We start from the raw sequence: 15281 nt of genomic DNA on the forward strand, positions 1-15281 counted from the left end.
GTTTAATAAAAAAAAAAAAAAAAAAAAATTTATTATTTATAAGGACAATTTATTATTATTTTAATAATCTTGTGCTCAACACAAGGATAATATAATTTGGGTTTATAGAGAGAGAAAAAAATAAAAAGCTGAAAAATAATTAAGCAACAAAAAAAAAACTCCTTAATTCGTCTTATCGATCCAAAATCACAGACAGTTATTCTACAAACCCTTTTGTTTTGCGAACTCGATCGGATGCGCAACTTAGGGCTGGCACAGCATTTATATTTATATGTATTAATTAATTATCAATTGATAAATTAATTATTATTTATAATTTTTTATCGTAATAAATTAAATTATCCCCCTCGCAATCAATAGAAATTCGTTGTAACGATGGAGAAAATTCGATAGGATGACAATTAAAATTAATCATCTCTATATCATTTTGTATTTGTTAACTAACGCATTTAATTATTTAAATGTCTCAAGTTTTTTATTACTATTGTAAAATATATAAGTATTATCTTACTTATTATTGTTATTATTTGTTGTGATTTTGCTGTTAATTAAACTTAGTTAAAAGTATAGCGTCTAGTTTTAAATTGATAGTAATAAACTATTGGGAATTCGATATCGGAAAGACTATTATCAAGTGATTTCTTCATTAGCGGCAAGATCATAATAATTATTTACGAAATAAACTTTAAAGTATCTCATTATTACCTTTTTTATTAATTATTTATCTTCTCCACCAATTACTTTTCTCTTTATCAATCTCCGCAACCGTAATCACTTATCTCCAAGCATCACATATCTCACAACCATCATCCACACCTCGCGGACTCACAGCTATACACGTGATCAAGTTATTACATTGATCAGTAATTATAAACTTTTTTTTGTTTCTTTTTTATAAAATGTATTAATACATGATTCAAATCACGAGGAGCGTTGTTGATAACGATCAACCGCCCATACGCAGACTGTTTACCATATCTAATTGATTTTGATTTTGCGAAATTATTTGTTGGGGTTGCCGCTGACCTAAGCTCGGTAAAGGGGCCAATGCTGGGTACATCAGAGTGGTGTTCAAACTTTCGTTGTGTTCCTCAAGCGAATTTTGCGCGTAATGCAGCACCAAATCTTTCAGTGTATTGTGAATATTGTACGGCTCTGCGAAACCGTATCCTCTTTCTGTTGCGTAAATTATACAGTGATTCACGGTACCATTACACCTGAAACAATTAATAAAATAATAGTCATTAGTCTAAAGTCGTACAAAATTTAATTAATTAAAGTTGAAATTATTTTATATCTTATAGTCACTGCTTATATTTTTGTGTGCCTTAACGATATTGTAATTTACGCTCATTTTTAATTTTTTTAATTAATAACTCGCGTTAATGGATTTTTATAGCGGGTTCGGTTGCTTGCGCATCAGAAATTAAAAATTGACACACATGTAAGATTATTTTTTTTTATATTTATATATAATAGTTGGAAATATCACCATTTTTCACAATGACTGTCACTATTATTATTTTTTAATTGATTTACTAGAAAATATTTTGTTCAATTGAAAAATTTATAATTTTGAAAAATGTCAATCGACTTATTCGAGCGGCAATTATTCAAATTATATAAAATATAATGTTCGGAAAATCTCGTTCACTTTCGTAATTATTTGAATTGGCTCTGAGCTGCCAACGACGAGCAACCGAAACGCTTCGAGACGCCCCCTCTCCTATTTTTTGAAAAGATTTAAATTAATGAGGAAGGGGAGATATTGGCCGAAAATATTTTTGAATTTTTCAGTAAACTATCTGTCACCTAGCTTATTAGAGATGTAAAATGAAAAAATTATACGACAACTGCCTGACAATTGACTATCAAAAAGTTTATAACTAGCCATTATTTGAATTTAATCCCGATTCCCGCGTAACAATTAATACTAAGAAGTTGTACTTGAATTTTATTTAATAAATTACTACTAATATAGAAAAACATATTCTAATAAATAATAATGAAGCTGTTCATAATAAATTAATTACAGTATTCATACCAAGCCATTTTTAATTGCAGACAAGCGCGGATTTTAATATTTGGTGATAATGGTCGAGCTTTTGGAGGTGGGGATGATTTTAAACGCGATAACTTTCAAAAACCGCACTGACTCGACTTAATTATTTTTATACTAGTTTTGAGAATTTAACAACTAACACTTTATCACAATCACTATTTAAATCACTTTTGATAAATTATAATAAATAGAATAAACCCGAAACCGATGAAGTATGACGACGCGCGCGGACATACTTTTGTTTAAAGACTAAACCCTCTGTTAGCCACTAGCGACTCTACTGGCGCAGCAGTAATCAAGATGGCGGACTCTTTTTAGAGGCGGGCGATTTAAAAAAAAATTTAATTTACAAATTTGAGAATTTTATACTTGTGTCAATCAAAAATGAAGCTTAAAATTTTTGTTGAAAAATTATTACTCGAAATTTGTTTAATAAATTAATTCAGTAAAAAAAATTTGCATTTATATATATATAAAAAAAAATAAAAAAGATATTATAGTAAATAACTATGACACTATTTAGAATAGATTAATTTGAATATTCACACTAAGACATTTTTAATTGTATACAAGTGCGAATTTAGATATTTAATGATAATGAATGAGTTGTTGGAGATGTGGATGATTTTAAACGCGATAACTTTTTAACAACGAACTGACTCGACCTAATTCTTTTTATACTAGTTTTGGGAATTTAACAACTAACACTTTATCACAATCACTATTTAAATCACTTTTAATAAATTATAATAAATAGAATAAACCCGAAACCGATAGAATATAACGACGCGCGCGGACCTACTTTGGTTTCAAGACTAATCTCGTAGTTAGCCACTAGTGACTCTATCGGCGCGGCAGTAATCAAAATGGCGGACTTTTTTTAAAAGGCGGGCGATTTAAAAAAAATTTAATTTGCAAAATTGAGAATTTTATAAACTTAAAATTTTCGTTGAAGAATTATTACTTGAAATTTATTTAATAAATTGATTCAGTAAAAAAAAATTTGCTATTATATAAAAAAAAAAATATTTTAGCAGACAACTATGATGCTAAATGGATTAATTTAAATATTCACATCAGGGCATGTTTAGTTGTAGACAACCGCGAATTTAAATATTTGGTGTTTATGGTTGAGCTGTTGGAGGTATGGATGATTTTAAACGCGATAACTATTAAACAACGCACTGACTCGACCTAATTCTTTTTATACTAGTTTTGGATATTTATAAACTACGAATTTGTCACGATCACTATTTAAATCACTTCGGATAAATTACAATAATCAGAATAAACCCGAAACCGATACAGTATGACGACGCGCGCGGACATACTTTTGTTTTGAGACTAATCCCTATGTTAGCCACTAGCAACTCTGTCGGCGCGGCAGTAATCAAAACGGCGGATTTTTTAAAAAGGCGGGTAATTTAAAAAAGTTTAATTTGAAACATTTATAATTTTACATTTGTCAATCGATAATTAAGTTCAAAGTTTTTGTTCAAAAAATACTTATATTTTTTATTTAGTTACAAATCTTGATAATAATAATTCACGTAAATGTTTTTTGTTAAGAAAATTTATTCCTAGTAAATTATTTATAGAGGTAACGGTAAAATTATTGAAGTAAAAAATTAGTTGACAGATAGTTTATGAATTCAAATCAATCATTTTTATTTTAGCACAAACGTTCGATGTGAGCGCGTAAAATTTTAAACAATTAAAATTAATACCGTATTTTTAATTTTTTTCTGAGGCAATAAATTTCACTTTTTACTTCTCGGTGTATTTTTGTGTAATTAAAGAAAAAAATATAAAGAATATTAATCCACCAATTTAAAAAATTCTCTTTCAAAGCGAAATAAGAAGCGCAACTTTTTTATACTTTATTAAATTAAAATCTTAATCACATTTTAAAATATTTTAGTATAATAATCAAGATATATAATTCTAAAAATAACTTTTAATCATAATGAAATAAAAAACTGATCAACTATTATTCAAAATATGTCCCAATCAATAATAATTTAAATATATATTCAATAATTTATATAACACTAAACTTAAAAACTATAACTCATTCAAAATAACTTAAAAAATTATCAGTTCTCTCATCTCGGTATTTTATACAAATTAAAATTCCTCTTCAATTTCCTCGGAAGCTTAAGAATATTCAATTCTTTAAATTTAAACAGTGACCATATTTTAAACCGTAATAAATAATAAAATACTTACATTATTGAAAGAGCATACTGTCCAGTTCTCGATTTACGTACAAGAAAAGTACCATCAGGTCGTCCTGACAGTAGCCTATCAGCATCTGATCTTGAGCCTTCAAGAAAAAGCCAGGTCGATTCATTTGAATGTACTTCCAAGTCAACCTCTTGCAAATCACCCAGCCCTGAATCACCACCAAATGGATTTGTTAGCGTATGATTTGTTAATTGATCGATTCTCGACTGTTTCACTCCATGGTTCCTCAACCATCTACACAAAAATTAAATCAACAATTAGCGGATTCTTTATAATCAATATCTTAATATTAATAATAATAAATTATATAAAAAAAAGAATAAATAAATACATACACAGAACATCTGTCTTGCATACGAGTAAGCGACATAAGATCTGGTTTGAGTTTGTGCATTTCACGTTCAAGAGAACGATTGTAAGATACTTGGGTTCTTAAACTATCTTCAAGCTGATCGCGACTGTCTTCCAAGGATTTTAATCTACTTCTCAGTAGCTCAGCATTATCAGTCAATCTACAATTATAAAAAAAAATAATTATCATTAAAATAAAGATAGCGGTAAAAAAAATGATAATCCTGTTGTAGAGTTTTAAAATTATTTATCAAATGTACTTACGTTGATATCTCGTGAGGCTGCGCTTCTTCTTGATACTTATCCTGGAGTTTACTCTGCTCTTCAAATAATTTAATGGCTTCACAGAATGCTTCCAAGGCTTGACGTTTCATTTGCACCTCGTACGCTGTTCTCTGATACAGATCCGAGTACTCTTGATATTTTTTACCTTGCACTTGAACTTTTTTATTCAGATCAATAAACTTTTGAATCACATCCGGCATATCTTTAGTACTGCTCATTATTTCATCGTCCTAAATATTTATAATTTTGAGAAAAATTATTAATCAATGTTTCATTTATTTAATCAATTAATTAGTTAATCAATTATTAACCAAATTACCTGTTGGAATTTAGAGATTGGATACAGCAATTTAATATCTAAAGTTGAATTATACTGTGCGAGTGAGCAGTTGCGATAATAATCAACCAATTCTATTACCGAATGAAAATTGTATGGTTCAGAAAAACCATATTTTCCGTTACGGTGACAAATTTTAATCAATTTATTTGTACTGCCTTTCCGTAATGTCAGTGTATATTCACCGCCTTTAGATGATGCATTACGCACTAAAAATGTACCATCTGGTGCATCAATCATCATTTCATTCACTTCGTCTCTCGTTATGTTGCCCCAATACCACTCGCAATCGTGCAGAGTACGTGGCCTACAAAAATATAAACGTATAAATAAACAAATCATCAATAATTGGTTTAAATATTTTATCAAAAAATTTTTCTCATTACAATTGAATATCAAAATTAAATACTTAACATATTAAATTTAAAAATATGAGTGTGAATGTAGCAGAGGTCAGACAAATTTAAAGTTACTAATAAATAGAGTAAATAATTAATAAAATAAAATTTTTAAAAATGGGCATTTAAAAAATTTTGAAATTAATAAGTGCATTTTTGATAAATATATTTTTTTTTATTATTTACTCTATTTATTTGTAATTTTAAATTTGTTTGATGTCTGCTACATTCACTCACTTTTAAAATTCATCATAAAAAAATTAAATTTATTTGAATGTCTAAAAACTTACGGGCATTTTCCGGGAGTGCCACCCGCACTTTTTAAAAATATGCAATAACTTACAACTGTCAGAACTATATTAAAATTTTATTAATTGAAAAAAGCGCAATGCAGTTGCAATTTCACTAAGATATAGAATTTTAAAAAAATTACTTACAGTTGACATCAGTTAGGAGTTAAACGAAATTTGGTAAATAAATTTTAGTCTACAAAATTAAAAAATTTTAATTCAAAAATTGACATGAAGATTTTACTGAAATTTATTTTACAAATTTCGTTCATCTCGCGATTGATGTCAACTGTAAATAATTTTTTCAAAATCTACCTCAGCGAAATTGTCCTTTTTTCAATTAATGCTTTAATTCTTTTTTAATTAATTAAATTTTGATACATTTATGATAATTGAAAGTCATTGAAAATTTGAAAAAAAGGGGGGAACTTCTGAAAATGCCCTTAGAGTATTTAATTTTAAAAAACGTAATGAAATTTAAATACAATAAAAATTAAAGTAGCCAATAGTTATAAGAATAAAAAAAATAAAAATTTGAATTACCTATGAGATTGATGATCTTTATTATCAATGCAAATTTGACGATCAATTATAACATTATCATCATCCATAGTATTAAACTGTTCAAGTACTGGAAACTGTGGCCTCGAAACTTTACGTGGTGGTAAACGTGGAGGATTTGCAAACTCTGGTAACCTCTCACCCCAATTACCGTGTAATAATAGCAGTTCCATTATACGTATATGTGCCTCAGTATTGTGTACTACTTGTCTGTAGAGTAATAATAACAATGCAATTGGTTAATAAAGTAAACATTGTATACATTAATTAATACAATTATTAAAAAAAAAATAATAATGAGCTCATCAAAGTAATATTTTTAAATTATCGATTAAAAATACAACAATACTTACATAATACGTTCCCAAGGAGGCCTGAGGAATATATGACACAATACTTGTACAAGAATTGTCGGTGGTTCCGTGTATCCTCGGGCATGTTGCAATTTACAAATTCGACAGAAGTGGGCCATTAAATAGTACAATGTATTTTTATGGTGTTCTGGTAATTCGTTTACTAATTGATTTAGTCTCATTGCACATTGTTCATCATTTCTCATACCTTATTACAATAAATATTTATTATTACTTATTATTATATATATTGGTAAAGGTCTATAAGTAGGTCTCCACACATTTTTTAAAGTTTAATTTTTCAAATGTCTTCTAAGATACTTTTAGCACACTATATTATTACAATGGAATTCTTTTTATTACATTTTCATAAATTAAAATAAAGTATTAAATGTCCAAAAATGGAGCAGTGGCCACAAATGGTACTTCGACCCTACATTATTCGATTTTTACTTCATGTAAACAAGTGGAGTCCTAATTATAAACCATTGGCTATTTATTACATGTATTTTTATAATTAAAAATTATTAAATTTACATACCTGAGGCTTCTAAAAATCTGTCGTACCATTGCACTGGTATTACTGGATCTGGTAATTCGCGTAAAAATTTTTTCAACACACTAGCAATACCTTGAAGACTGTATAAATTCAAATCTGTATTGTAGACATCTAATAAAACATTAAAATAATATAATTAATTCTTTAATCAATAATATTTATTTTTAAATTTGTCAAGTTAAATATTAATATATGTAACAATATGACGTTGTAATTCCAGACTTATAAATTATTTCGTCAATAATTACAAGCATTTAAATAAATTATCATCACTCTTATATCAATACAATTACTTTTAAACGTTTTTGTGATACATAAATATACGATTTATTTTTTCGAGAGCAAGTTCATAAGGAAGCTGCTCACAAGATAGCACACGTCATATTTATGACGATAAATATTAGTTTGTATTGATAATAAATCTGCGTAATAAATTTAATAAATTTTAAATGTTAATAAATTATTTATTATTAATTATTAATATATTTATTATTAAAAAATTCATTTCCTGTATTTTTGTGAGAAATTTATGAGAAAATAATTTAATCATTGAAAATAAAGTAGCCTGGTAATTTTAGTACAATTAGCGATTACTAAAAATTTAAAAATACTTCTTTACTTATAAAATTTATAGCACTTAAAGTGCGCAATATCCATATATTAAACAAAAGTACTGTAAAATATAGTTGCTGCTAATTGCAATACTTAAATCCAAGTATTTTAATTTGAAACACCTAAACGTTTTACTCCCTTTCAAATACTCAACGAATACAAAAAGTGTTTTATAGTACAGCACTTTAATTTATAGTATATAGTAGCATACAAGTACTGTAACTTTTAATGAGAAAAAGTAAAGAGCATTAAATGTTATTTTATATTTAAATCAATACAGAAATTTCTAAAAAATTATAACTGTGCACATAAAATTTAATGTATTTCGAAATTCAAACTGAATAGAATTTTAATTGTAATTTAAATTTCATTTTTTTTTAATTTTACAACACAAAAAAATCATTAAATAATTTTTAAATAAAAATTCGACTAAATGCCTTTTAATTTTAATTTTGAATCAGTAAATAATTTTCTCTATAAATTTTAACCCATGAATAAAAATAAGGAGGATTAAATTTGATAAGCTTCGGAAAAATTTTTGATAAATATTGTATTCACAAAATTAATAAAATCCCTAAATCACGTGAACGAAGAAATTGAGCCACTTAACTAAGAGGACCTTTTTTGTAGAGAATAAAATTTCCTAAAAAATCGTTCCCTGCATTTTTACTGTAAATTTTGTTATTTAGTCAATATCAACTAAAAACCCAAATTATTATTGAAAAAATGATTTTCAGAACCAATATAGAAAAAACAATTAGAATTTCATCAAAATTACTCAGGATACTTTTGAAGAGTATTAAATTACCAACAAACTGCCGCGAACCGCGACCTGATAACTTGAAATGCGCCTCAGCTATAGAGGATTTAAAAAAAAACCGTTTACTCTAGACTTTGATGACCTGTAAGTAAGTAAGTAAGTATACGAAATATCAATTTTAGAAATTCGACTCCAAGGACTTTTTTTAAGGAAATTGAATGTCTTACAAGAATATTTTAGAGCCAAACTTTTATCACAAACGGTTCAAAAGTTATAATATTTTTCATAAAAATAAAATTTTTTTTGCGTATTATTTAAATGGGAAATTTCAAATGTCTAACATCTTTTAAAATTGAACTACAAATTTTTCTCAACAGGATAATTTTTTTCTCAATATATAAATACTTCTTAAGCCATAAATTTGATAGGTTGTTTTTTTTGCATCACCCTAATATATATATATATATATATATATATATATATATCGACGATTGCTAACAGATAAGTATTGATAATTTTAAAATTGATAATTTAAAATGATTTAAATTTGAATATTGACATACCTTGATTGAGCTTTTGGCGTAATTCTAGAGTTTGTTCATTAGGCGGACTGTTGTAATAAACTTTATATAAATCTAATGATAAATCACCAAGAGCCCTTTCTTCAAGAACCCTGGTGCATCTTTCAACGAGTACTGGTGCTGTTCGTTTCGTCGTATCAAACTGTGAGCACAATGCAAGGCCAAAAACTGAAAAAATAAATAAACATACATTAATCATTTTATAATTAATCATAAATATTATGTTTATTTATCAGTCATTGTGTTTAAAGAAATAAATTTATTATTAAAATAATGATTAAATTTAATTTAAAATTACAAGTATTAAAGAGCTTCTGTAGTTTAAATCCATAAAATAGGTCATAAAGATAAAGTTACAATTTTTTTTAGATGACGATAAAATAATATTGTTGAATTAATGTTTCAATAAAATACATAGAATTCTAAATACAAGATCGTTATTGAGTAAAGATAACGATTTTTATAAAAATTCATTTTATAAAATACTTTTTTCAGAGTACTTTTCCTGTTTTATTTAAATCAATGAGTTTGAGTATGAAATTTATGAAATAGTTTTATGAGAGACTAAAAAAAGTTAAAAGTTTTTTTAAACTAATAGAAGTTTAGATCAGCGAGTGTCGTAATAAAATACTAATTAAAAATTTAAAACCCAGTAGAAAAGTTTTGTATAAAATTATAAATATATATTCTATATATATATATATATTTAAGTTATAAAAATTCTATATGTTGATTCCTCAGCAAAGATAAAATTTAATTCGAGGTCTAATAATTTTTTGATTTTTTTTAAAAACCAATTTAAAAAAAAAAATATTTGAAAAAATTGCACATATAGATTTTTCAATTTTCTACATGTGCATATTTTTAGTTTTTTTTTTTTTTATAATTTATCATTTTGAAAAAAAAAATCCGAAATTTTTGATTGTCTGTCAATTTAAGGATCATATTAAATTACAGATTAAAACTTAATTTTTACACTGTAATGGAATAATTGGAATAATATATGATTAAAATATAAATATGACTGCGCAGTACAGACTTGTTTAGACGTTTATTATTATTATATTTTTTTTTGCAGATTAACATTTAATAAAAAAAAAAAGAAAGTAACGTCTTAATGATATTAAACTTTTTCGGTTGATATTTTTTGCCAGTATGTCAGTCAAAATAAATTGAGACACTCGAACTCAGCAGATGATCGTGTGACCCCGATCTACGACTTACTGCACATCATCATCAACTTCATAATCGTAGTGGTCGTAACTATAACCATGCAGATGTTTTATAAAGCACGTTTAGTTTAGTTGCTGCTTCTATATGGTTTTATAAGCGAACTTTTATATGTATATATATACATATATATGTGCGGATTCAACAACGATATGAAGCAGTCCGTGGCGCCGCGTGGGATATAACGACTTCAATTGTTGGAAGCATGAATTACGCGACTCATAAAAGCAACACATGGGTATATATATATAGTATATAAACCGGAGAATGAAGGAAAAAAAAATAATAAAAATTTAATTTCTACAGCTGCTACTGCACCCACGGTTTTAGCGATTATTGTGTCTGCTCTTGGTTATAATTTTTAATTTTTTAAATAATTAAATTTAATGTAAATGATAAATTCACAGATAACAGATAATTAATTAATAATGATAATAATGAGTTAATTATTAAATGATACCGATGGTCATTGATAAAAATGAGCGATGCAATTCGAGTTTAGATTTAAAATAACTTTATGATGGTACTGATTAATATTAGTGTAAGTAGTAATTGTTGAATAACTTCTTTCGGTTGTCTTTGTTCGTAGCTATCGTCAACGATGTCAGCGATAAATTTACTTACAAATGAGAAGCACACCTCATATCTCTTTTTTTCTTTTTTTTTTTTTTAATGACTCATTATCTCAATTAGAGAGTCTTTATAAATGAAATTAAATGCCATATTAATAACATTTATTGACACTTTTTCTTATCAATGACAGTGTACTCAACGAAGAATAATTAAATACTAACAGTATATTATAAAAATTAATTTTTTTTTTAAATCTTTCTATAGATTATTATTTTTTTATTAATTCAAAAGCTTATCAACGTCGGATTTATTGTATCAAGTCAAGAGCTAACGGATATTTTTATAATCTATAAAATTGTTCAGATATATATATATATATATATATATATATATATATATATATATATATATATATATATATATATATATATTAGATTAATTCAAAAAAATCGACTATTTTATTTTCCAAAAATTTTCCATTTAATTAAAAAGGGAAAAATTGTTTTTTTTTTAGTTTGGAATTTTATCACTCATTAGGGAATCGATGTATCAAAGAAATCAATACACATTTTTGTTGGAAATTGAACGCTCTACAAAAAAATTCTCTTATCATTTTTCGATAAAATTAATTTTTAAAAAGTTATTCGAGGTCAAAGTTGAATTCATAGTAAATTTTAGTATTATTCGAGTTTTTTGGCAAAACTATCAGACTTATCTTGAAATTTTATAAGACCATTTTTGTAGATCATTTTATTTCCCACAAATTATCTATAACCAAGTTTCCGAAATTTTCAAAAGTTCTTTAGTTATTTGCCATTAAAATTAAACGATTAAAACTGGCCAGAATACGATTTCTCGTAACAAACTAACATTTGAATACAAATAACTACAGAGCTTTTAGGAATTTTTAAAACTTGGTAAGAGAAAAGTTGTGGGAAATAAAATGACCTACAAAAAATGTCCCATAAATTTTAAGCTAAGTCTGATAGTTTCGCCGGAAAATTAAAATAATACTAAAATTTACTATGAATTCAACTTCGACCTTGAATAACTTTTGAAAAATTGAATTTATCGAAAAATGATAAGAGAACTTTTTTGTACAGCGTTCAATTTCCAACAAAAATGTCTGTTAAATTTTCCGATATACTGATTCCCTAATGAGTGATAAAATTTCAAACTTAAAAAAAAAATTTCCCATGTTATTTAAAGGGGAATCGAAAATTGCTGTGAGAAAAAGAAAAGAAAAAAAAATAGTCGACTTTTTAAATATATATATATATATATAAGAAAAAAAATGAATATTGAATGTTGAAATTATGTATAGATGATTAAAAATAATAGTAGTAGTTTACATAAAATTATATTATCGCAAGTATAACTTGATAATTAATGGCTTTATACATGTGAATATTTTTTTTTATCGCATGCTAAATTACAGAGACTTTAATAATATACAAGGAGCATCCACTAATGGTAAATAATTTTCCTACTTTATACTCCGATATAAAGTAATAAAATTATTAATAATGTAACTTTTATTTCCAAGTATTTAAATAATCTGAAATATTATTTCGCGTTGAGATTAAGAAATAAACTTTTTTTTTTTTTTATATAATTAAATATGATTTAATGCCAGAAATAAAAAAAAAAAATTATTAATCGAAACAAGTTTGACAAGCGAAATATTTTTCACTCCGCTTGTAAAAAATTTATAAAAGTGAATTAAAATAATTTTTTAAGTAAAATTAATTTGTAAAGTTTAATAAATTTAAAAATTTAAATAATGCTAATTTTTAAGTTTCTATAAATAATTTTAATTTAAAAATTAATAAATATATTTATACGGTTTCGAAATAAAAATTATTTATAGATATTGACATTTGTTAGCACATAAATTATTAATAGATACAATTATCTATAATAATATAAAATTATAAATGATTATATTTAAACGTTTTTTTATTATATCCGATATTAATTTATAAATATATCTGCACACACACACACACACACATATACACACAACACATATATAAATAATCACCCACGTAAAACTCTCCCGTAGATACCGATAAGTTGAATAAATGGTGTGTCTCAACTTGACAATTGTCTGTAAATTAAATTACGAGAGACACAACGAAGGAAGACGATAAATGGTGATGATGAAGTGAGTAAAGTAATGGCACGGGTCCGTAGTCTCTTTGGTCTGGCGCCATCACACAACACTATACTATTATATTATTAAACACATACAACCACACTTATATGAATATATATATATATAATACATCAACGAGAAGTAAACCAATATGAAGCTCATGAATGCGCATAGCAGTTTCTCGTGAAGTCATACACACCACGTGTAATGTTTTTACAAAATTTATTATGCCACAGCATTTATGAATCAAGAAGTTATAACTCGGCAATAATACTGGAGACATTAACGACTGTTTCCACGACGAGAATAGGAACCGTTCTTAATAAGAACCGGACAAAGTTAATTTAATATAACATTTAAATAATACGGATGATAAAATAGTTAAATATTTTTTTTACACGGTATTTAAGTTATATTTCTTATAAATATTTAATGTCTAATGATCTGTTTAGTTAAAACTTCCGGTAGCGAATATAAACATCTGTGAAGACGATCACGAAAATTATGTGGTTAAAATGTATACATATATTTTTGGGTAATAAATAATATAATGATGATAATAAACAGTAAACACTGATGTTTTGTGGTTTACTACAGACTATAGAGAGCTACAACTTGTTGGTATCAGTGTTAATTTATATGGTGGTTAAATAAGTTAAGATTACGTTTAATATCTGCCCGTGGTTAGCCTTCTTACCAGAAAATAATAATTATAACAATACTTGGTAAATTATCTAGTCGGTTTAAATAATATTTACCGGAAAACAACCAACCCGAGACTAGAAATGTAATAATAATAATTTATACTGTATATATGTAGTGGGGTGACCCAAAACACCCGACTTTTTGTTTTTGAGTCTCGTATGAAAATTTTTTGGTTCAACATATTTTCAAATCTTCTTCAAAAATCAGCTATATAGAAAATTTTTAAGAGATCGCTCACAAATTTTGAAAATTCCAAAAATGATTGAAATTCAAATTTTTTTCTTTCTCGTGGCAGCAATAGTTTATGATCGTAAAATCATGACTGTGCTGAAAATGTCCGTCCGAAATTTAAATAATTGAACGTCGCTCTATTATTTTGAATGTTTCCGAGTGCTGTCTTTTGGACATTTTCGAGCGACCTTTGAATATTAATATTAAAGCATCTCAATTCTTTAACCATCAATTTATATCATAATAAATGAAAATATAATCCGAGATATAGAAAAAATGAGTTATTTACATACTTTTTATTTTTTAATTCAATTCTTAGATTTTTTTGGTTATTTAAATTTTACCCATTTTATTGTCTAAGACTGTTCTATATATTTTCGGTTATGCAAAAGTTATTTTCAGTGAAATGATAGTAGTTGAGTTATAAAGAAATTAATTCAAAGTATGTTTCCTATTATGAGTTAATATTCAAAATTATTCAATGACGTTTAAAAATTAAAATTTTGAGCTAAAAGTTTCAGCATGGTATTGATTTTACCGAGAAAATATTTCTGCAGCAAGAAAAAATTTAAAAAAAAATCCGAATTTGAATCATTTTTTGAATTTCTGAAGCGGCCCTTCAAAAATTTTTTATCGAACTGATTTATGGAGAAGGTTCTTAAAAAATTTTCATGTAAAACTCGAAATTAAAAAAAAAGTCGGTTTTTTGGGTCACCCTAATATGTACGGCGTTAAAATAAAATATAATAATATAATAGAGTATCAATTTATATAGATATAATATAATACATAATAACCATTGAATGGTATTTGGGGGACGTTGTAGAAAAATCCTTGTCACTCAACGTATCACGAGATCAAGGTGAGTATCTCGTCAGTACAAGAGGGAACAAAGTGATATAAATAATCTAGCTCGGTTGTGTGACTCGCAGTGGGAGAATTTGAATAAAATAAAATAAAATAAAATAATAAAGAAACAATGAGTAGT

At 26.2% G+C, this 15281-nt stretch overlaps 1 protein-coding gene across 4 annotated transcripts in view; it reads right to left on the reverse strand.

Moving 5' to 3' along the window:
- Positions 1-693: 693 nt before the first annotated feature.
- LOC103580680 (phosphatidylinositol 3-kinase regulatory subunit alpha) overlaps positions 694-15281 on the reverse strand; it is a 52101-nt gene continuing 37513 nt past the window's right edge. For all 4 annotated transcript variants that reach the window (XM_053737168.1, XM_014440539.2, XM_053737167.1 and 1 more), the window contains 9 exons: positions 9379-9564; positions 7426-7554; positions 6885-7092; positions 6514-6741; positions 5265-5589; positions 4925-5175; positions 4645-4821; positions 4292-4543; positions 694-1217 (listed from right to left, as the gene is read on the reverse strand). In XM_053737168.1, the coding sequence (XP_053593143.1) occupies positions 947-1217; positions 4292-4543; positions 4645-4821; positions 4925-5175; positions 5265-5589; positions 6514-6741; positions 6885-7092; positions 7426-7554; positions 9379-9564 (2027 nt within the window). In that variant the 3' untranslated portion in view covers positions 694-946. The remainder of the gene's footprint in view (positions 1218-4291; positions 4544-4644; positions 4822-4924; positions 5176-5264; positions 5590-6513; positions 6742-6884; positions 7093-7425; positions 7555-9378; positions 9565-15281) is intronic.

Source organism: Microplitis demolitor, chromosome 3 (assembly GCF_026212275.2).
Source record: "Microplitis demolitor isolate Queensland-Clemson2020A chromosome 3, iyMicDemo2.1a, whole genome shotgun sequence".
NCBI lineage: Eukaryota > Metazoa > Arthropoda > Insecta > Hymenoptera > Braconidae > Microplitis > Microplitis demolitor.